Source organism: Piliocolobus tephrosceles, chromosome 1 (assembly GCF_002776525.5).
Source record: "Piliocolobus tephrosceles isolate RC106 chromosome 1, ASM277652v3, whole genome shotgun sequence".
In the NCBI taxonomy this organism is placed as follows: domain Eukaryota; kingdom Metazoa; phylum Chordata; class Mammalia; order Primates; family Cercopithecidae; genus Piliocolobus; species Piliocolobus tephrosceles.
The window spans coordinates 42,628,796-42,651,246 of record NC_045434.1 but is presented as its reverse complement, the minus strand read 5'-3'; the positions used below and the strand labels follow the sequence as shown (position 1 = coordinate 42,651,246).

Below are 22,451 nucleotides of genomic sequence, written 5' to 3'. Positions count from 1 at the left end.
TTCTTATACACCAGTAACAGAGAAACAAAGAGCCAAATCATGAATGAACTCCCATTCACAATAGCTTCAAAGAGAATAAAATACCTAGGAATCCCACTTACAAGGGATGTAAAGGACCTCTTCAAGGAGAACTACAAACCACTGCTCAGTGAAATAAAAGAGAACACAAACAAATGGAAGAACATTCCATGCTCATGGATAGGAAGAATCAATATTGCGAAAATGGCCATACTGGCCGAGGTAATTTATAGATTCAATGCCATCCCCATTAAGCTACCAATGACTTTCTTCACAGAATTGGAAAAAACTGCTTTAAAGTTCATATGAAACCAAAAAAGACCCTGCATTGCCAAGACAGTCCTAAGCCAAAAGAACAAAGCTGGAGGCATCATGCTACCTGACTTCAAACTATACTACAAGGCTACAGTAACCAAAAAAGCATGGTACTGGTACCAAAACAGAGATATAGACCAATGGAACAGAACAGAGCCCTCAGAAATAATACTACACATCTACAGCCATCTGATCTTTGACAAACCTGAGAAAAACAAGAAATGGGGAAAGGATTCCCTATTTAATCAATGGTGCTGGGAAAATTGGCTAGCCATTTCTACATTGGCTAGTAGAAAGTTGAAACTGGATCCTTTCCTTACTCCTTATACGAAAATTAATTCAAGATAGATTAGAGACTTAAATGTTACAGCCAAAACCATAAAAACCCTAGAAGAAAACCTAGGTTATACCATTCAGGACATAGGCATAGGCAAGGACTTCATGTGCAAAACACCAAAAGCAATAGCAGCAAAAGCCAAAATTGACAAATGGGATCTAATTAAACTAAAGAGCTTCTGCACAGCAAAAGAAACTACCATCAGAGTGAACAGGAAACCTAGAGAATGGGAGAAAATTTAAATTTTTGCAAACTACTCATCTGACAAAGGGCTAATATCCAGAATCTATAAAGAATTCAATCAAATTTACAAGAAAAAAACAAAAAACCCCATCAAAAAGTGGGCAAAGTATATGAACAAACACTTCAAAAGAAGACATTCATACAGTCAACAGACACATGAAAAAAATGCTCATTATCACTGGCCATCAGAGAAATGCAAGTCAAAACCACAATGTCATACCATTTCACACCAGTTAGAATGGCTATCATTAAAAAAATCAGGAAACAACAGGTGCTGGAGAGGATGTGGAGAAATAGGAACACTTTTACACTGTTGGTGGGACTGTAAACTAGTTCAACCATTGTGGAAAACAGTGTGGTGATTCCTCAAGGATCTAGAAGTAGAAATACCACTTGACCCAGCCATCCTATTACTGGGGATACACCCAAAGAATTATAAGTCATGCCTCTATAAAGACACATGCACACGTATGTTTTCACATTAGCCAAGTCTGGGAATCAACCCAAATGTCCATCAGTGACAGACTGGATTAAGCAAATATGGCACATATACACCATGGAATACTATGCAGCCATAAAAAATGATGAGTTCGTGTCCTTTGTAGGGACATGGATGCAGCTGGAAACCATCACACTCAGCAAACTATCGCAAAAACAGAAAACCAAATACTGCCTGTTCTCAGTCATAGGTGGAAACTGAACAATGAGATCACTTGGACACAGGAAGGCAAACTTCACACACCGGGTCCTATTGTAGGGAGGAGATCGGGGGGGAGGGATAGCATTAGGAGATATACCTAATGTAAATGACGAGTTAATGGGTGCAGCACACCAACATGGCACATGTATACATATGTAACAAACCTGCACAATGTGCACATGTACCCCAGAACTTAAAGTATTAAAAAAAAAACCAAAAAACTTCATTTACTTTTTTCCCTCTTTGACATTCTTCTTTTTCTTTTTTTCTCCCATCTGTTTTATTTTTTTCTTGTATTTTGTCTCAGTTTCTTCCCTTATTCAGGCACAATGTTCATTTATACCTTGCAAGTGTATCAACACACCTGCTTCATTCTCATATCAGTGTGTAAGTAAGGAAAAGGAATGAATCAACTGTAGTATAAAACACACTCTCAATCTGAAGTCTATATACATATTCTTCACAGTTAGCCAAAGCATGATACCTATTTTACTTTTTTTTTCCATTTTAAGAACAAAAACATTTTCAGAAGTGAAATAAATTTAAACTTAAGAGATGCAGGTGAGCATTGATAAGGAGGAAATGGCACTATTTCCTGAATTATAATACTCAAAACTTTGCTATATTATAATGCCTTTTATCTCAGACAATTCCAGAAGGTTTAATCATTATAGAGCCCACTTTTCTGGGTGCCTGGGGGCATCATACAGAGTGAACAGGAGGATCTGAAATGAAAGAACGCAAGTCACGTGGAAATAAGAGCCTTACTGAATCACCAAAATGTATTCATCACAGATCCTGGCAAAAATACAATAGGGCAGAGAGGACTACTCAACAGCTTGGGAAAAATACTGCACCTATTGTTTAAATGCCTGGCTCTGGTGGGAAGCCAATGGTACCAATAGCACTTCTGTTTAACTTGGATGCTTGTATAGTTAATCTTTCAGCAATGTTACTCTTTTTTAGAGAACATGTCTTTTCATGACTAATTTCTTCCAAAGGCTTTTATTTATAGATATAAATGATTTAAAAGCCTGCATTAAATATAATTTCTTTGATTCAAGAAAGCTATTTGAACTTTGCATGAAGACAGTAACATTTAAAAAGGTAGATTTGGAAAGCAATTAAATTATATAGAAATCAAGATAGATTCTATATCTACATTAAGTTTTAAGAAGATGCAATCACTAATTAGGTAATGATAAATGAATAACATTTATTGGATTCTTACTATAAGCTCAATAATCCATGTAAAGTATCTAGCATTTGATCTTCACAATAATACTACTGCAGAGTTGCTATTATTATCCCCATTTTAAGACTGAGAAAACTGAAGCCCAGAGGGTTTAGGAAATTTATCCACAGTCACAAAGCTAGTCAGTGGCAGTGGTTGGGCCTCAACACAAGCTCTTATTAATTACTCAATCAGTGTTGTCCAATAGAAATACAATGCAAACTCACATATGTAATTTTAAATTTTTTAATAGCCACATTAAAAAATATGGAAAGAAACAGAGGAAATTAATTTTAATAATACATTTTACTTTGCCCAATATATCCAAAATATCATTTTGGATATAATCAATGTAAAGTTGTTAATTAGATATATTACATTTTTCATATTAAGCTTTTGATATCTGGTGTGTATTTTATAACAGTGCATCTTAGTTTGGACTAGCCACACTTCAAGCACTCAATACCCTCATGTGGCTCGTGGCTACCATATTAGACAGCATAACACTAGACCATTCATTCATTTAGCAAATACTTCTTGAGACTTGCTATGTATCAGACATTAAAGTAGGGAGCATGCAAAACAAAAGCCTGCTCTTATCAAGTTTAAATTCCTGGGAAAGAAATAGATCATAAGTAAATAAACCTAGAATTAAGATAAGTAAATAAACCTAGAATTTGATTGCTTATCAAATATCAGATAGTGATGTGTACTGTGAAAACAAGAGAGTAAGTAGGTGACTGCTTTTAATTAGGAAGATCCTACGAGAAGGTGACATTCTAAGAGGTGTCTGAACTTTCCTTGAGCATCATACACCATGGAAAGACAGAAGACAGTGCAGTGAGCACTACAGGTCTATTGAGTTCTATTCCTTTCTATTATATAAATCTTTGTGCTAGAAGCAATATTCATGTGCCTACCTCTGGCTCCATGGGTAAAAATTAAAATGAATTTGGCAATCACATTCCTCAGAAGAGGCTGATAATGTTAGGGAAAAAAAGAGCTATATATATTTGGTAGGGCCATAGCCGGGAGAAAATAGTAGCACAAACATATAAGGCATTTAAAAGATAATCACATGGTCAGGATAAAGGCCATGATGGAATTAAAATAGAATAATTGAATTGTCTGCATATCATCAACTTCGTTCTATTTCGTAAATTTCTATACGTTTTGAAGTTTGTTCTGTTCCTTTCAAAGATGCAGACATTTGGTTTGTGTATATGCTAACCGATTAGGAAATTCTTGCTCTCTTTAAGTGAGATTATATAAAAATCACTAGACCCTTTGAAGAAATCCATATTTAATTTAAAAAGGCATTAAAATTTGATCCAATATTCTAGCCTTTTAAAACCCATGAAGATAGGCTCCTTCTTCTCTTGAAGTATGTAGTATTCCAAATTATTCAGTATTAAGCAAGAGAGTAGTTACCAGTAGAGTAAACCCTGCTTTTCAACTTAAAATGAGAGCTGACAATAAAAAGCATAAGAAAATCACACTTACTATAGATAGTTAGTTTTATATCCTTGGCTTGTTTGCCAGCTGCATTAGACACAGTACATTGGTAGCGCCCTTTGTCACTTCTCCGTGCATTCTTCAAATGTAAGACTTGTCCTCTGTCTAGAAGTTCAACATTAGGATCACCCAAAAATAAAGGCCTAGAAAAAATAAAATTTTATTTTATTATTCCATGGGTCTATTTTCAGTTTTCCATATTTCTTATTTATCACAACAAAAACCATTAGTACAAGTTAAAAATACAAGTGAAAGTTCATTTAAAAAATAAAATGATATGATTAACACTCCTGTTCAGAAGAATGAAAGTTTTAAAACACTTTTCTAATGGAAGTTAGATAATCATAAATATCTCCTTGAGATGAAAAGTTTCTCCATTTCAAACTTAAATTATTTAACACTATTAATAGAAATCCAGTAGTGTCATTATTTGTTTTATTCATTCACCCATTCTTATTCATTTTTTAGTTTTTTTAATTTTATTTTTTGGTTTGCACAGCTAAAATTTCTAACATTATCTGGAAAAGAATAATTAAGAGCTTTAAACATTACATATAGGAACTTTGGACCAAATAATATTATTTTTAAATAATATCATTGTAATATCTGGAAGAGTATTCACAATATCATGAATGGTTATTTTTACTAGAGGCAATAATCATGCCAACTTCTCTAAAAATAAGTATTGTAATAAATACAAATGCTTACATAATTATAAATATTGAAAGATATTTATGTCAAAAGAAGCTCGTATATGGTTGTCAAGGAAGTCTTTTTCTACTATACAGAGTCATTTGCTGAACACTACAAAATGCTCAGTTTATGTAATTGGCAGAAGATTTATTTTAAAATTTGGTTGTTAAAGTCTATGATATCCTAAGACTCATACCTTTGAAGTCCATCAGTCTTTTTCAGGAATATCCATAGCTAGTTTTTTAGAAGTTGCAACGACTTAGCCACATAATGAATAATTAAATGCATTGCCATATTCATAAGACACTAGTAAGACTACAAAATTAAATGACAAACATTTCACTTCCTATGGTAGTATATTTCATTATTTCTTAGTATGAAACTTTGTATATAGCTCTCAAAAGTTAAGAGAATAAAGTACCTTTATTTAGTGCATTTTAATTTTTTTTTTTTTTTTTCTTTGAGACGAAGTCTCGCTCTTGTCGCCCAGGCTGGAGTTCTATAGAGCTAGCTTGGCTCACTGTAACCTCTACCTCCTGGGTTCAAGCAATTCTCCTGCCTTATCCTCCCAAGTAGTTAGGATTACAGGCGCCCGCCACCACACCCAGCTAATTTTTGTATTTTTAGTAGAGACGGGGTTTCACCATGTTTGTCAGGCTGGTCTCAAACTCCTGACCTCAGGTGATACACCTGCCTCAGCCTCCCAAAGTGCTGGGATTACAGGCATAAGTCACCTCACCTGGCCACATTTTAAGCCTTTAAAGAAATACTTGATAATATGCTACTCGAATTTAAGTAACTTTGAAACTTTTATTGATTGTTAATTGTGCAAGTAACAAAAAATTTTAAACAAACAAGCATTATGATGAGAAAAATTCTCCTTGGTCTATGACCCCTAATGTGAGTCTGCTTTCAAGACTTCTTCTCTTTATCAGTTTGATTTGTATTCTTCCACATTTTTTACATTTATGAATATTTTTGTTTTTAACAAAATTATAAACATTTTTGTTTTTGTTTTACATTTATAAACAATTTAAACAATTAAAATTATTTATAAACATTTATAAACAAAAATGTTTATAAATATACTCCCAAAGATATCTAAAGTTTTAATATATCAAAGGTATCAGGTTAGTGTTCTGCTTTTCTTTCACCCTACAACAGGTATGGAGATATTTTTGGTACATATAGCTTGATCTTACTATTTTTAATTGATGCACAGTGTTCTATAATATGATTATGCCATAAAGTATCTACCTATTCTCCCAATGTTGGGTTTTAGCCAGCTTTCACTTTTTTGCCATCACAGTGTCGCAGTGAATATCAATATACAAGCCTCTCTGTGAATATGCATGATTACTTCCATCTCCGGGATACTGCATCACAGTGTATGTGCATCAAATTTTAATAGATATCAACAAGTTGCCTTTTAAGGTACTAATTTACATCCTCCCTGTCAGAGCACTATATCTTGATTTCCCATACTCTAGTCAACACTTGATAATTTCAAACCTTTACTTTTTTGCCTATATGACTTGTAAATAACAAAATTTTATTATTCATTAAATTATTGATGGTATCTTTTAATATGTTTATTGCCTTAGTATATTTTGTCTGTTCATATCCTCCATATATTTTCTCTGTTGCTGTTTGTATTTATTAGTGATTTATAAAAAGCTTGAATACAATCTTTTATTTTATATACCAAAAATCTTGACTATTTTCTACTTAGGCCTTAGATATCTGCTCCCAGAAACTGTAAAACATAAACTGTAACCACCATTTGAGAAATAAATTCTCACAACCAATATAGACCACTGCAGCCACTTCTATGTAGGCACACCTCAGCAGCCCTTGAGATCTGGAGTTGGAGAAACATCTGTAGTTCCTTTTTGCCCATACACAGAACTAGCTTAGTATTCATCTCACTGTCATAAAAACATTTTCCTTTTTAATAAGTAAATTCCAAGTAAAGAGAAAATCATCTCACATTTGGATCTTGTATTTTTCACTGTTAGCCTTTAGACAGAGGATATTTAGTGTATATTAAATTTGAGTTTCTCTATGTTTCTAAAATGAATTCCCAACATTTATAGGGAGCTTTGAATCCATAAGAATGAAAAATATTACAAGACTTTTAGACTATTTTTTGAGCAATATTGTTTTTCCTGTATGCTCATTTAATAATATTCTATGTAATAAAATAATTAAGAGGGAGAAAATCCACATGCATTTTTATACATCTTTTTCCTATCAATTGAACCCTTGCAACAAATACAGAAAAGATACTCACTTGCCATCTTTGAACCAATGAATATCAGGAAAGGGAGTGCCTTTGACCTGGCATTCAAGGGCTACATCATGGTTGAGGACAACTGAGACTTCATTTGGGAAGTTGGTACCTATTATGGTGGGTGGAACTTGAACAAAGACAGTGTATTATGAAACTCTGTTACTTAGCATGGGGTTAGAAAGCAGTCAATGATTTCTATAGTATTTCAACAAGATCTTAATGTCAAACATAAAATACCACACAATAATACTTTTTCATATCATTTCTGTGTACCCAAATGATAAATTTAAATATAGAAACATATTTATAAAATATTTGCTAGCAAGACAATTACCTGCAAGAATTATGATAGTATAGGATTCATTTTTGGGTGTATTAAACTCATATGCAAAAGTAGTTTAGAATGTAAGTGATCAGTGATGCTTATATAATGTACTTTGCTACTGCGATACATTTTGGATAATGAATGACAATTAACATCACTCTTATAATGTTCAAATTCTACATATACTGTTGTGCTATTTGAAATATATTACCTTTGTCTTTTAAACAACTAAGATGGTAAATTTGGTATGCAATATAACATGAAAAATAATGTGCTAGTTTTTATTCTTGAGTTTATCAAGCTTATTAAAGAGCTTTTGGATACTTCTCTGTCTAGTCATCCCCCTTCACTCCATGTTAAAGATTTTGGTCTTCATCCTCAGAAAAATGACCAGCCACTAAAGGATTTCAGTAGGGGAGTAGTGGGGTGTAATCATTTTTGTGTTTTAAGACCACATGCTCCTAAGTAAAGAATGAATTACAGTAGCAAAAAGTGGATTCAGGTGAGCCCTTAGCTTATTACATTAATTCAGCTCATGAATGATGATAGACTTTCACAGAAGGATGAAAAGACATAGATCACCAAAGAATTAGGAAGTAGACATAACAGGAAATATATAGATTTGAAATGTTGGGGAGAAGGTAGTAGTGAGAACCTGGAGGTTTTGGAATAAGCAAGTCAGTGGATGGAGGTATCAGTCCCTAAAATGGGGATCTTGAAGGCAACTGGAACTGGCTTTCACTGGGACCCTTTTGTTTGATATAAAACTAAGATATTCAAGTCACAATACTATGGAGAAAATAAGCTATCTATCCCTAGGCTCAGGGAAGAAGTCTGAACTGGAGATAAACATTTGGGAGTCATCAGCACACAGATGGAATTAAGTCAAGGGAGCAGATGAGTACCAGGAGAAATAATGTCAATAAGACTCATGATAACAATGATTTCTTAATTTGTTTTTATAACTTATACTAAAATATAATAATGGTGATTTTGTGGAAAGAAAAATTTCAGGCTTTGAGAAGCCTAATGGGAGGAATTATTTTTATGTTATAGCAGTATATGAATATAATTTGTATGCAGTATCATTCCTCCACCTCACTTCTACTCAAGACTTACAAATTATGTGCCCATTTTAAGGAGCAAAATACTGAAAATGGAGAAAGTCGTTTTTTCACAAAGTCAACTTAAATGGCAAATATAATTTCACAAACTAAAATTATAAAATTTTAAATTTATGATTACCATTAAAATGTCTCACATCCTAATTTATTACAGCTGCTACCTACTTAATTAGAATCAGGACTGACTTAGTTACAAGAGTCAATTAGAATGCAGGGGAAAAGGGATTTACTACCTTCTCCTGTTCAGGTACAGCCTAGCAGCTTCAGGATGTACGCAGCATAAATGTGATATATTCTGCATCACCCTGTTGTAGCCACTTCCCAAAGAATGTCCTGCCTACTTAACTGGAGAAATTGACAAGAGTAATAATTTCTTATTTTACACAATATAGCAGTACCACTTTTGAGTATTTGATACTACTGTATATATGATTCAAAGGCATCTCTGTATTATAAATAATGAAACCCTTCAAAATTTCTATATCATATGGTTCTGGTTAACAAATAATAAGGACAAAAATAATAGAATGAAACTATATTTTTTTCTGTCAATTTATCTTTTTCTCTTTGCTTTTTCATATAGTCAGCTCTATTTTAGGTAAGAAATGCCTCTGAATTGTAGTTTTTTAAAAGGATGTATTTCTTACCAAGCACATCAATGTTAAAGTACTTCTGAGAAGTGCCTGCAATATTAATTGCTTTGCAGGAGTATCTTCCTGCATCCTCTGGAGTGGCTTTGAAGATCTTCAGTATCTTCCCATTGTTCACAATCTGAACAGTGCTGCTTTCAGTCACCTTTAAGGGCCAAAATTGTCAGTGTTATTTCCAATCCTAATAAAAATGCATAATTAAAAAATGAAGTAGAATGTTTATTTTATTAGTAGTAACAAATGAACATCTGAACAACTTACTTCAGATGCAGAGGCAAGGAATTACACATATTTGGATGACTCTATTTACCTGGACATTATCTTTATACCACATAATGATGGGAGATGGAGTGCCTTCCACTTCACAAAAGAGATTGGTCAGCTGATTTAACAATACTGACACATTTGTAACTTGTTCTTTATCTTTAATTACTGGAGGAACTGCAAAAAGAGAGGAGTCATAGCTAGGTAGTTTTATATTAAATATTATTTATAGAGTTCCTTTATAAGGGCCTTTATACAGCAAATTCTCAAATATTTGACGGCTAGAAAAGCTAGACATATTTAAGCATATGTTTTGTTACAAAATTAAAAAGTTTTGACCAATGTATTCATAATAACAACCCTTATTGGATTTTTACTTTATTGTTTCAAGATTTTAAATTTAGGATGAAATTTGGGATAAGCTTAAGGGAGAATATACTTTTATTCCACATATTACTCAAAATATAAGCTTACGGGGTCTTAATTAAGCATGAGACTCACTACTTTGTTGATGAGGGTGAATATTGCCCAGTGTCTAAAGAAACCAATATTCATAAAAATTTGAAATATATATACACTTTCACTTATGCAAAATGGCATATATACAGTATTTTCATTAAAGGTTTATAAAAACAGCGGTTAATAATCTACATGCTCATCATTAATAGAGGAAGGTCAAATAAATGTGTATGTACAATGAGATGCTATAGAGTTAGGAACATTAAATAAAATCCAAGATAGATTGTTTAATGAGACAGAGAAGGTGAAAAATGTGAATATAATGTTCTATTATATGTGTACATTTTATAAATAAAAAGAGGATAAAACATTGTATTTGTATATTCATAAAATATTTCTGACACACACACACACACACACACACACACACACACATAACTTTCCTTTATCCGAAATAGAGGATAAGTAGATGGCTCAGCTCAGGGTCAGGAGACTTTTTACTATGTATATTTTTCTACCATTTGAATTTTGAATGACGTAAGTCACAATAAAAAATTCCATGAAAGTTTAAATCCAATAATAAATTCAATCAGACCACCAGATTTCTGTTTGGTAATACTGCTACTCACATTAATATTAAATGATACTACACTGAGAGAATAATTTAGACATTTAAGAACTGGAGACTGGCAAACATAGTCAGTTACATGACTTTAGCAATATTTACCATGGACTTTGAGGTTATATTTTCTTTCTGTAGTTCCAGCTTCATTGACTGCCACACAGATGTACTCCCCATTGTCATAGGGTGTAACAGAAGCAATAACCAGCAACGTGTCATCTTCCAAGACAGAAATGCCAGGCTCTCTGCCTGTCAATTCTCTACCATTGTGTAACCATTTGATGGTTGGTTTAGGGGTACCTAAATAAGAAATTCGAGTCTTGTGATATTTTACCACAAAATCAGAAATTATTAAATATCAAATATATCAAAGAGTAATAAAGTTTTTCTTATGACAATAATTTCAAGATATTTCTCCTGTTATGGAAATATGAAGAGATTATGTTAGTTAATGCCTCTAAATCTCAGTGGGTCTTAAGAGACTTATGGTCAAGTTTGAACAAAGTTGTTTTTATGTAAACATTCAGATGATAGTAAGTAAAGTATTTTCCTAGTGAATTCACAGTGATTTGCTGGCGGGGCAGGAACTATATTAATCCTATGGACTGGATGTGGGGAGAGTTTTAGGGTGAAATAAAGACAGAGCAAAAATAAGACACTGTCACAGAAATACAACATGAAGATTGCCAACCAAACAGGGTGTATATATGATGTGGAGACATGATGTTTTATAATTCCCTTTTTTAAAAAGGCCTGATATTGTAGAGACGAGGAAACTCTACTGTTCATGCATCTTTTGGAGATCTCATTCTGTTAAATAAAGGATAATAGCTCAATTCTTGAAATGATAGTTGAGAAAGTAGTGAGACAAATAGCTTTCCTGGATTCATTTATGACTAACAGAATGAATGGAAATGATGTACTCTTGGAGAAAAATAATGATACAACAATCTTTGAGTGCATAATAGAATCAAAAGGAATATTGGAAATAAGTAAACATTAAATCTATACTAACAATGTATTTATTTAGCAAACGTTTTGCCAGGTATTATTCTAAGCATTAAAAAAAAATTATTTTATCTCTATAAGAAGAAGAAAACACATTAAATAAAAATTACATGACTACAGAAGACATTGTTAATAATCCTGTATTAAATGATAGTAAAATATTAAAGGATGTATAACCCAGGATATATATAAAAGAATAGCAGAAATACATAGAATATGTCATTGAAGCTACACTTAAATTGAGTTAAAGGCTTAAACAGTGACTATGAAAATTATATTTATGGAAAAAAATTAAAGATTGGCCTATTTAATTGTGCTTATAGTATAATGTCGACTGATGAGAACAAAAAGGTTAAACTGACGGACTCCAGTTGCCTGTCCATGTTGTCAAGAAAAAGGGAGGCTGTAATCATTTCCTTACATCCCAGTCATTCCTTTATGAACTTTAATCAGACTACTTAATTAATATTTGTTGAGTTAATAAAAATGTAAATGAACAAACAAAAGAAAGAAGTTGCATTATCTTTAATTTTTATATGATAGAACAATCATGAGCAAGATGAAATTCAAAGTAAAAGATAATGAAAAAGACGTCTAGTAACTTTGAATGAATTCAAGCATTATATTCCAGGTAACAATGAGGAAGTAAGGAAGAGACATTTTTCTAGGTGGAAAAGGGAAGTCAAAACAAGAAATTAGCTTGGGAGTCAGGAATCCAGAGGGCAACAAGAAGCAACAGGGCCACCAGCGGGTCCAGTGGGAGTGAGCAGTCATGGTACTTCCCTGAACTTAAACCCCTTCTAAAGAAGGCCTCCTCTCCAGGCTTCACCTCCCTAATTCACAGTGACTCTTGGAATAGTTATTATTAATTCTTTAGGTATCTGGAAAGCTTGCTAAAGACATTTTTCTTTTAATATTGGTAGAAAATAAAGTAATCATTGGTGACAGCGACTGCTGAGATTGAAAAGCTTGCCACAGAAACAGAGACAGCCATGAATATCTTCAGTTGCTGCTGCCCAGGAACAACTGCTAAAAGGCACATGTGGGGGCACAAATGGTACTAACCATCTGGAGGCCCTCAGGAGGTTACAGAAAGACTACTGCTTGGACTTTGCCAGAACTGCTGCAAACCTGCTTGGAATCACTGTTGATTAATACACACTTGAGAGAGGATGTTCTTAATTACCTACTTGGCAGAGTTAGGGTAAAAGCGACAGTCCTTTTCATATTCCCCTGAGGAGAAATAATATCAATCTCCTGGCAGAAAACATGGTAGGAGAGAAAGCCCAGAAATTCAAGAAAAAGAAGGGCTTGAATAAGCCTCCAAGTGACAATTTACAATCTGGTCCTAGAATTACCAGTTGAGAGGAGATCTAGGAAAAGAGGTTTTTAGAAGTGTCCAGAACAAACAAAGGAATAGTCCTAATTATACCTCTGCCAGGTTGAGATAAATCTGGAATATTTTGAATAGCTCCAGCTATCACACTGTAAAGAGAAAACCTGCCAAAAAAAAAAAAAAAAAGAATGAATGAAAAAGAAGTAGCAGGAAGGGTCTGAACTACCTGGAAAACATGTGAGACTAGGCAAGTTTGAAAGAATGGAAAGTCTTTACATTGAAAGAAATAAAATACCTGAAAGGAAAAAAAATACTTATTCAAAGAGTTGTTATCCAAAAGATGGGTTGGTTTCTATTATGCTCAGATGTTGTACCAAGGATTGATGTGGAATTTTATAAGGATGGCAATTTGGGTTCAATATAGCATTCTGAAACAATATAACATTATGCCAATGCCTATATCTTTGAGTATTACATACCTTTTGCAGGACATGGAAATGCAATGCGTTGATTGGCCACTCTTTCTTGGAATGGAGTGTTATATGGAGGTTCTAGATCTTCCACTGTGGGTGGTTCTATTAGGAAAATAAATGCATTATCACAAGCTTTATTTGAGCAATTTCAAACTCTCCTAAGGCACAATTAACTACCTGCACTGATGAGCTGCTATCTCTGATGATTCTTCTTTTAAATATGATTCCTATTTCCAGCTGCCAAACATTTCTACCTAGATGTGACACAGTGCCTTAAACTGAAAATTCTCCGAACAAAATTCATTATTTTATGCTTCCTGAAATCCTGTTCTGTTTCCCTTATTCCCTCAATGAAGGCATTATGGTCCACTCAGTCATTTTTCTTTCTCCCTTAAGTTTGGCCTCCATATCCAATCATATAGTACCATATATGTTCACATATCTGTGTCTTCCTCTCTATGTTTAAGACCATTGCTTATTTCCAACCCTTATTTTCTCTTACCAGACTATTCCAACAGACTTCTTATGGGGATCCTTTTCTCAAACATGTTCCCCTTTAGATTGATATTCTGCACAGTCCCCAGAATACTCTGAAATACAAATCTCATCACTGACTTATCTAATTCAAATCATTACTTGTACTCATCTTGTCTATAAGATAAAGTTTCAGACCTGTTCTTTCTGAAGTGCCCCCTGTCAGTGCATCTCATGTCTCTGAAAAGCTTCATCATCCATTCATTGCATGAAGAAATTTGGGAGTTATTCTTGAGAACTCTATCTCCTTCACTCTCATATCCAATCCATTATTTCCTTTCCTAATTATTTTTGAGCCCATTCCCTTCTTTTCCCCATTCTAACTACTGCCATTTTTACCTGGGCTACTACACTAGTCTATACCAGTTTCCCTTATCTTCTCTAGCTGAATGATTCCCTCCCAAATGAGTGATTTTAAAACTGGAAATCAGCCACATCACTTTCCCAACTATGACTTCTTAAAGTCTTTATATTGCATTTAGAATAAAGTCTAACTTCATTAGTCTGGTTTCCTAGGTCTTGGATAACCTGACCCATGACCACATCTCCAGCTTCATCACATATTACTCAGCCCTCAGTCTGGAATGCAGCTAGTTGGCCTTCATTGACGATGACTGATTCCAGTGTCCCCAAAATATTACATGCCCTTCTCTTCATATTCTATGTCCTTTCCCTGGAAAGTTCTCTCCACATTCTCTTGGAAGGGCTGCCCCTCACTTCTACCTACCCTTCAAATCTCAACTGACATGTCCCTACCCCAAGGGAAGCCTTCTGTGATTTGTCTTTTTGTTAAAAGCTCATATAGAGCCTTCTACCATTTCATGAGGACACTAAGCAATGTTTAATTATGTAATCATGAGATTATTTCATGAATTATTATCTTTCCCATTCAACTATAAACATGAATACCCAATAAAGTTTGTGGAATGAACAGGAAAACTTCTCCATTAGTGTCCTAGCCAACCATCCAACAAACCTGGCAATGGGTCAGGTACCTTAGTACTGTACTAATACTTAGAACAGTATTAGTACTAATTAATACTAATACTCAGTACAGCACTAAGAACTATCTAATACCGTGCTAAGTACCATACCTGCTTATCTTTTCTTCTTGTCTTTGTACTAGTATTCCCTCTGACAAGAATGTTCTTCCCCCTGATTTCCACATGGCCGGTTCTTTCCAGTCCAGAGGATCTCACTCTAAAGATCACCTCCTCAGAGAAGTCCTGCTTGATAGTTGAATCTAAAGTAGGCAACTCTTAGGACCATTGCCTTATTTTAATTTCCTCCAAAGCACTTTTTACAATCTGTATTTCTTGTTTATATGTTTGTTTTCCGTCTACTCACACTAGAACAGCTCATGAAAGCAGGGGTTTTGCCTTTGTTACTACTTTCTCATCACCATCTAGAATATGACAGATGCCTGGCAAGAGCTCAATCAATATTTGTTGCATGAGTACATAAACACTGATCTTTAAATCTTCAAAGCAAATACAGTATTAATAGAGAAGTAGTGGATCTAGATTTCCTAGGGCTCTATTTTGAGTGCACCCCAGCACTGTGAGGTGACAACCTACTCCAATTCACTCTTCCCACAATGTCTCCCAAACCAGAAATAGTGGGTGGGGCATCATCTAGGATTGTTTTTGTTATCTACATGATCCATGGCAACTTTGTTTCAAAAGTAAACATATAAAAATTGATGCAGGTTTAGAAATGGTATGTTTCATTTCTTTTGGGAATGGTTCTCCTTTCAAAGAATCACAAAAGTTATACAGAGCTCTTTCTAAAGTGATTTAAGATTATCCAAGATAATCTATTTAGCTCTAGGGCTTTTCCCTCACTCCCCACCCCACAATACGTATATTTTCCTGTGTCAAAAATCACCTTGGACATGTAGCGTTATGTCTGTTTCATCAGTGCCTGCTATGTTAGTAGCAACACATGTATATATGCCAGCATCTGAGGGCATGGCTTGGTCGATGCTTAAAGTTCCGTCTGGATTGCTCACATGCTGCACTCCATCAATCAGCATGGTGCTTCCACCTTTGGACCAGGTGATTACAGGAAGAGGGGTCCCTTGAGCATTACATGGAATATCCACTCTTTGACCAACTTGGACTTTGAGATGTTTAGGTCCACGCTGTATCTTTGGAGGAACTAGAAATAATAATTGGGTATTAATAATCCAACTTTTACACATTCCTTCCTTTACTCACTTTAAATGAGAACTCCTTATCAACAGGCAGCATGGAAAAGTGAAACAATTTCAAGATTTGGACCTAGGCTCGGACCATTCACTAGCTAGGTGATCTAGGACAAGTCAGTAAACTTCCTGAGGCCTGTTTCCTTGATAATCCAGGGAAAATAGCCTGTAATCCCAGTACATTGCAAGGATTACAGGAAATAATAAATATAAAACTCTTAGTTCCAAACTTGAGGAACAGCAAGCATTTTAAAATGTTAGGCATCTTTTAATTTGTAAATAATTTTAGGTTAAAAACTCTCTTAAAAGGCAATCCAGGTAATTTCTATAAGGGACAAAAAGCATTTCTCTCCATGTATTCAGTTTCTGTTCTCTTTGTAGAAGGATCAGACAATAAGAAAAGGTTCTCATGAAAGCCTTTGCTAATTTCAGATAAGAAAACCACAAAGAGCCTCTATCTCTTCCTTTTATCAACTTCCTTTAGAAATGTAAATGCAGTAGTTTATCAAAATACCAGAAAAGGATTCCTGATTTCCACATACTTGCATTGTGCACTGTAGAATCAAGTTGAGCCACAAGGATATAATTATAATTAATGTACCATACATTCTTTAACTTAATATTTAATGAACACTTTCTAGAGGTTGTCACTAACAACAACCTTATATATTTGATGATAGTATCATCATCATTTTATGACAGAGAAAACTAAAGATAAGAAAGGTTAGTGAATATACCTGATGCCCTAGAGCTAGTAAATGACAGGACTCTTATATGACTTCACACCCCATAATCAATGCAGACACAATTGTCCTGATCATCTGAGAGTGAAATCAGATCAATACTATCTGAGCTAATTTCTTCTGATATTTGAATATCTTTCATCTAAACAATGCCTGGTGTAGAGTATGCACTCAGTGTGTTGAATGAATGAAGAACTGGATGGACTGTGTGGGTTGGAGGAATAAAGCAAACTAAGTAGGGAGGTGTAGTCAAAGAGTCCTAGAAAACAGAATTTTTTCAGTTGCTGAGATCTTTAAATATTGAAAATGATCATTTAAATACTACTAAATGATTATTTAAAAATTTGTATTAGCTTCTATAAAATGTTACCAGCTTAAACATATTTTCTTTCTACCATATATCAACAATAATAGCAATAAGTGACTGCTGACCTTTAGAAAAATCGAGATCCAAAAATTTAATATAGCTTATTTGATAAAGGAAGAAACAAAAGATTGTTTATAAATAGCAGAAAAACTTTTCAGAGTAAATGAAAGAAAATCACAAGTCTCAGATTTTAAAGAATTTTTTCTTTAATTACTCCATATACAATTTGGAAATTAGCTATCAAATAAACTAGGATTATGGGTTTTCTTGTGGCCAGTCCACAGGGTTGTCATATGCTCTCATTTCAAAACTCACCATGGACATTTAATTTGACAGCTTGAGTCACGTTCCCAGCAATATTTGTGGCAACACAAAGATACATCCCACTATCCGAAATGCGGGTTTCAGTGATCTTCATTGAACCAGAAGGGAGGAACATGTGTCTAAAAGAAAGAAACCATATAGTAGACCATGGAACAGGTGAATTTAAATATCCCCTATGCAGCTACACTTCAGTATGAAATTACTACTCTGCAAGTAGTTTTTTAAATCATTTTCCCATCTGCAATGTCTATCTATACACCTTAAAAGCCAGGACTTTTCATAATTATCTTGTGTATGATGTTCCTGCAAACAGAAAAAAGATTTATTTTACTTTTAAAGCTTAATGGTCTGAAATTGCCAAATAATTGTACATCTTTCTGCTCTATAAAGCAAATGTGTATTTGAGTTAGCTTTGAATTTATTTTGAGCAATTTGTTATTATTTTCTACATTGTTAAAGTAAAGGAAAAAGAAGATATATATGTTCTCAAAAATAGTTGAATATATTCCTCCTATTGAGTAACAATGCAGCTGGGTGAGCCAGACCTACATATAAAAATGTTATTGCATTGTGTTAAAATAGTTTTAAAGGTAGTGGAGGCTAGGTACACCTACCTAATACCAAGATTTCTTACACAGCTAAGTCAAATGAATAGTGCTATTGGCCCAGAGACATGCAAATGAATAAACAGTTAAGGACACAGTCCTCCAGAAAGACCTCAGCATATTTGAGAACTCAACATGTAATATGTAACATCAGAAGTTATATCACAAAAAGTAAGGAAAGTATTGACTATTCAAAGTGATGCTGTGCAACTGAGTTTCCAAATGGAAAAATAAAGATATAAAATGAGAGCACTACGTGACATTACTTACAAAATTTAAAATTCAGATAGATTGAAGTCCAAAATGTGAAAAACAAAACTTAAAATATTAGAATTAAACACTGAAGGTTAAGTTTATAATCTGCTTCATGTTAAGATACAAAAAGTACACATCTGAAAAAGAACAGATTAATACATTGTGCTCCTTAAAAACTGAAACCTTCTGTACAACAAAAGACACCACACATAAACTTGACGCCACAGCAATAGACTGAGAGAAGATATTTTCAACACATATAAAAGACAAAAGATTATTATCAAAAATAAAGACCAAATTTCTACATTCAGTAAGAGAAAGACAAGTCACCAGAAAACTGTGCAACAGATTTACAGGTTATTCATCAATACCACAAATGGCCAACGAACACATAAAAATGTTCTCAGTTCACTTGAAGTCAATCACATGAAAATTAAAACAATCACAAGATACTATTTTACATCCATCAACTGGCAAAAATTCCTAAGTCAGTCAATACCATGCGCTAATTAGAACATGGACACAAGCACACCCATATTCTGCTGGTGGATGGATAATCAATACTGTCCCTTTGGAAAGCAATTTAGCAATGCCTATGAAGCTGGAAGCAGGAGTTTGCTTTGATCAGGAATTGTAGCTCTGTATATAGGTCCTAAAGAAAGTCATGCATAAGTATACAAAGAGAAATACACAAAGCTATTTGCTGAAAAGCCTTGTTTAAAAAAAAAAAAAAGAAAGAAAGAATAAACAAACTAGAATGTCCATAAATAAAAGAATGAAAAAAATAAAATGTAGAATATGCATGTAGGAGTTAAAATGAATAAATGGAATCCCTATGTATAATAGTAGACAAATGTTGACTTAATAAAGCAAGTAACAAAATAATAATATACTATTTGTTACAATGGCAAATTGAAAACAGACACACAAAACAAAATTGAAAACACAGAAAACAGTAATCTACATTGTTTAAGGATGTATATGTAGAATGCATACCAAGTTTGTGGCAGTGTTTGCCCCTGGGAAGAGGGAGAAGAAATTGTGACTGTGGAAGGGAACAATAAAACTTTCTGATCTGTATTACTATAATTTTTTTACTCAAAAACATTCAAAGCAAATTTTTTTTCAAACAAATAATAAAATTATATAAAGTCCTTCTTAATTGTTTTCCTTCACTGGCAGTAGGCAAATGACCCTAGCATGAATTTATGTCTTCATAATTATATATCAATGATTCTAATAGAAAGCTAATTATAGCCTAGTGACTAATTCTTATTTCACCAGTAACTTTTGCCTTGATGTTGGGTTAAAATAGTAACCAAGAACTAGAGACAATGAGTGTGAAATGTACATTATCTTACATAATCCTCTCAGGTAAGTATCATCCCCATTTTATAAATAGGAAATATGAGGTTCAGAGAGACCCCTTAAAAAGTTTCAAAGGTTTTAGGCAAACTTTAAGTGGAAGAGATAAATATAAACTCATAGCCGGTTGGCAACGAAGGTTGTGCTTTCAAAGCTCCAGCATTCTTCTTGTTATGTCACTTAGCGTATCAAATACAGTACATTGTCTCAGTGTGTTCATATTTGTATAAGGGTTTAAGCAAGAAGACTTACAAAATCATCCAATGAAAGTCAAATCCTAGACATTAGAGTGTGCCTATTGTATTTTATTGCTCTTATGGGATTAATGGAATTCTATGTGTACTTACACATTGGGCTAACAAGAATCTTGTACAATTCTGCTCCATTTTAATAACTACCTTATAAAATGCACCAGGGGAAAATTATGGCAAAGCTGAATGTTAGCATTTCTGACATTAAAGATGTCAGAAGCATGATTCAGATGTTATAAATACTTCTTGTAGACTCAGATGTACATGTGCATTATCTCAATTTTAAAAGTGATTTTTTGAGACGTTTGATAACCTGAATAGGCACGGCCATCTGTCCCAAGAGGTTGATTATGTTTTCATGTGTTGCAATTCATCCCAGATCTCCTACCTTGGAGAGAACGGTGAGATGAGCTGGGTTTCTTTGGCCCAAGTAATTATGGGTGGAGGTAAGCTCTTCACTTCACATGGAAGTGTTACCTCTTCCCCTGCAAGGACGGAGATCTCAACAGGCTTATCCTGGGACAGTCCTCGTTGATCTCCAAACACTCTGGGCCTTACTAAAATAAACACATGTTTTGGAAGGGAAATAGTATATTGAAAACAAAGCACAGTTTAATTTACATTAAAATGTGGACTACTAATGTTCTTAAGTAATTTATAAAAAGATGCTGTTCAGGACATAAGCTAAAACTTTCCATTAATACATTTATTGTGAGAACTAAAAGAAAAATGATGAAAAAATTTCTCTAGTCAGTAATTCCTTTTAGAACACAATGAAGAGATCGGCTTCAATGCCCTCTCAGAGTCTACCATCTGTAAAAGTAAACCCTCAAGGCAGACTCCTACCCAAGACATAGCTGAGGTTTGGCTTTGCTAGGAGTGTTAACTAACTGGTGTTACTGAAGAGGGTTGGGTGCAATAAGCATACTTCTTGGGAAAATACCATAAAAATGTTCCGAAAGACTATACAATTGCATTCCTTAAAATCAGAATCTAAGTAGAAGTGATTTTGGTTGGCAGTAAAAAATGCATTTCTGTAAAAAAAAATATAAACTTGGGGGAGCAATTCACTTTAGGGGTACATGCATCTGGTAACAGTACTGGGGAAAGAACTGTGAGTTTTGGCACAGATAGACAACGTCAGTAAAAACCATTCCTCTACCAGCTCTCACCATAGACTGTCAGTTGCACTTTCCTTTTGGCATAACCGGCTGCGTTGGTGGCGGTGCAGACATACTCCCCACTCTCCTCTCCCCCAGGTGACACCACATACAGACTGCCATCGGCCCCTGCTGAAAATTTAGCACTGCTGGTTGAAATCAGCTCGCCTTTCTGCAAAACACAGCAAAAAGCAAAGGGTTTTTTTTTTTTTTTTAAGATCATAAAAGAGTGACAATGTCTGGAAAAGGAATAGAGAGAAAGAAACATCTCCAATGGGGGAATAGAGTAAATTTTAAAATGCTAACTTGAAAAAAGTTATTTATAAGAAACATTAGACAAATAAAAGTACTAAAAGTGGTATTTCTCCACATCAAATCATGTCATCTTCATTCCAGAGCTACTTAAGAAGGCAGAGAATAACAGTAATGGTAAGGATGGTACAGTGAATGCTTATGCTATGCCAGGCTCTGTTTTGAGCACTTTACCTGAATTAACCATTTTAACACTCACAACAGTCTTATGAATAGCAACTACCACAACACTCATTTTACAGTTTTGAGTATCAAAGCATGGGAGAGGGGAGTAGAGGAATTTGCCCAAGATCACAAAGCCCCTCAGTGGTAGAGCTGGGGTTGAAACCCAGCAGCCAGGCTCTAGGGACCACGTTCTTAACCTCTGTGCTCGACCACAGCACAGAGGTCAAGATGGAAATATTTCACTTTTGCATTTTCCTTAAAATGCATTAAACTTCTACTCAGTGCTGGCTACTGTGCAGTTCAGGGATTAGCTTTACCGCTGTGACTTTTCTGTCCAGAATAAAAAAAAAAAAAAGTTAACCTTTTAATTTATTTACAAATGTCAACACCAACTTATCCATATTTCAGAGATTTTTAGATAGATAAAACTAGATGGTATGGCAAAACACTAGTAGTGCTAATTATACAAATGCCATACTTCATTAGCGTGTCATTACTTTATATTTGCTGGATTCAAATACATTTACAGAAAATGTGCCATCTTTGTGGCTGTTC

At 34.2% G+C, this 22,451-nt stretch overlaps 1 protein-coding gene across 1 annotated transcript in view; it reads right to left on the bottom strand.

Annotated features, from left to right (window-relative positions):
- HMCN1 (hemicentin 1) overlaps nucleotides 1-22,451 on the bottom strand; it is a 454,750-nt gene that overhangs the window by 194,754 nt on the left and 237,545 nt on the right. Inside the window, exons 21-30 of the mRNA XM_023203379.3 lie at nucleotides 21,432-21,591; nucleotides 20,648-20,816; nucleotides 17,775-17,902; nucleotides 16,031-16,303; nucleotides 13,616-13,711; nucleotides 10,898-11,092; nucleotides 9,758-9,888; nucleotides 9,445-9,592; nucleotides 7,349-7,475; nucleotides 4,351-4,505 (exon numbers count right to left, since the gene is read on the bottom strand). Coding sequence (XP_023059147.2) covers nucleotides 4,351-4,505; nucleotides 7,349-7,475; nucleotides 9,445-9,592; nucleotides 9,758-9,888; nucleotides 10,898-11,092; nucleotides 13,616-13,711; nucleotides 16,031-16,303; nucleotides 17,775-17,902; nucleotides 20,648-20,816; nucleotides 21,432-21,591 — 1,582 coding nt within the window. The remainder of the gene's footprint in view (nucleotides 1-4,350; nucleotides 4,506-7,348; nucleotides 7,476-9,444; nucleotides 9,593-9,757; nucleotides 9,889-10,897; nucleotides 11,093-13,615; nucleotides 13,712-16,030; nucleotides 16,304-17,774; nucleotides 17,903-20,647; nucleotides 20,817-21,431; nucleotides 21,592-22,451) is intronic.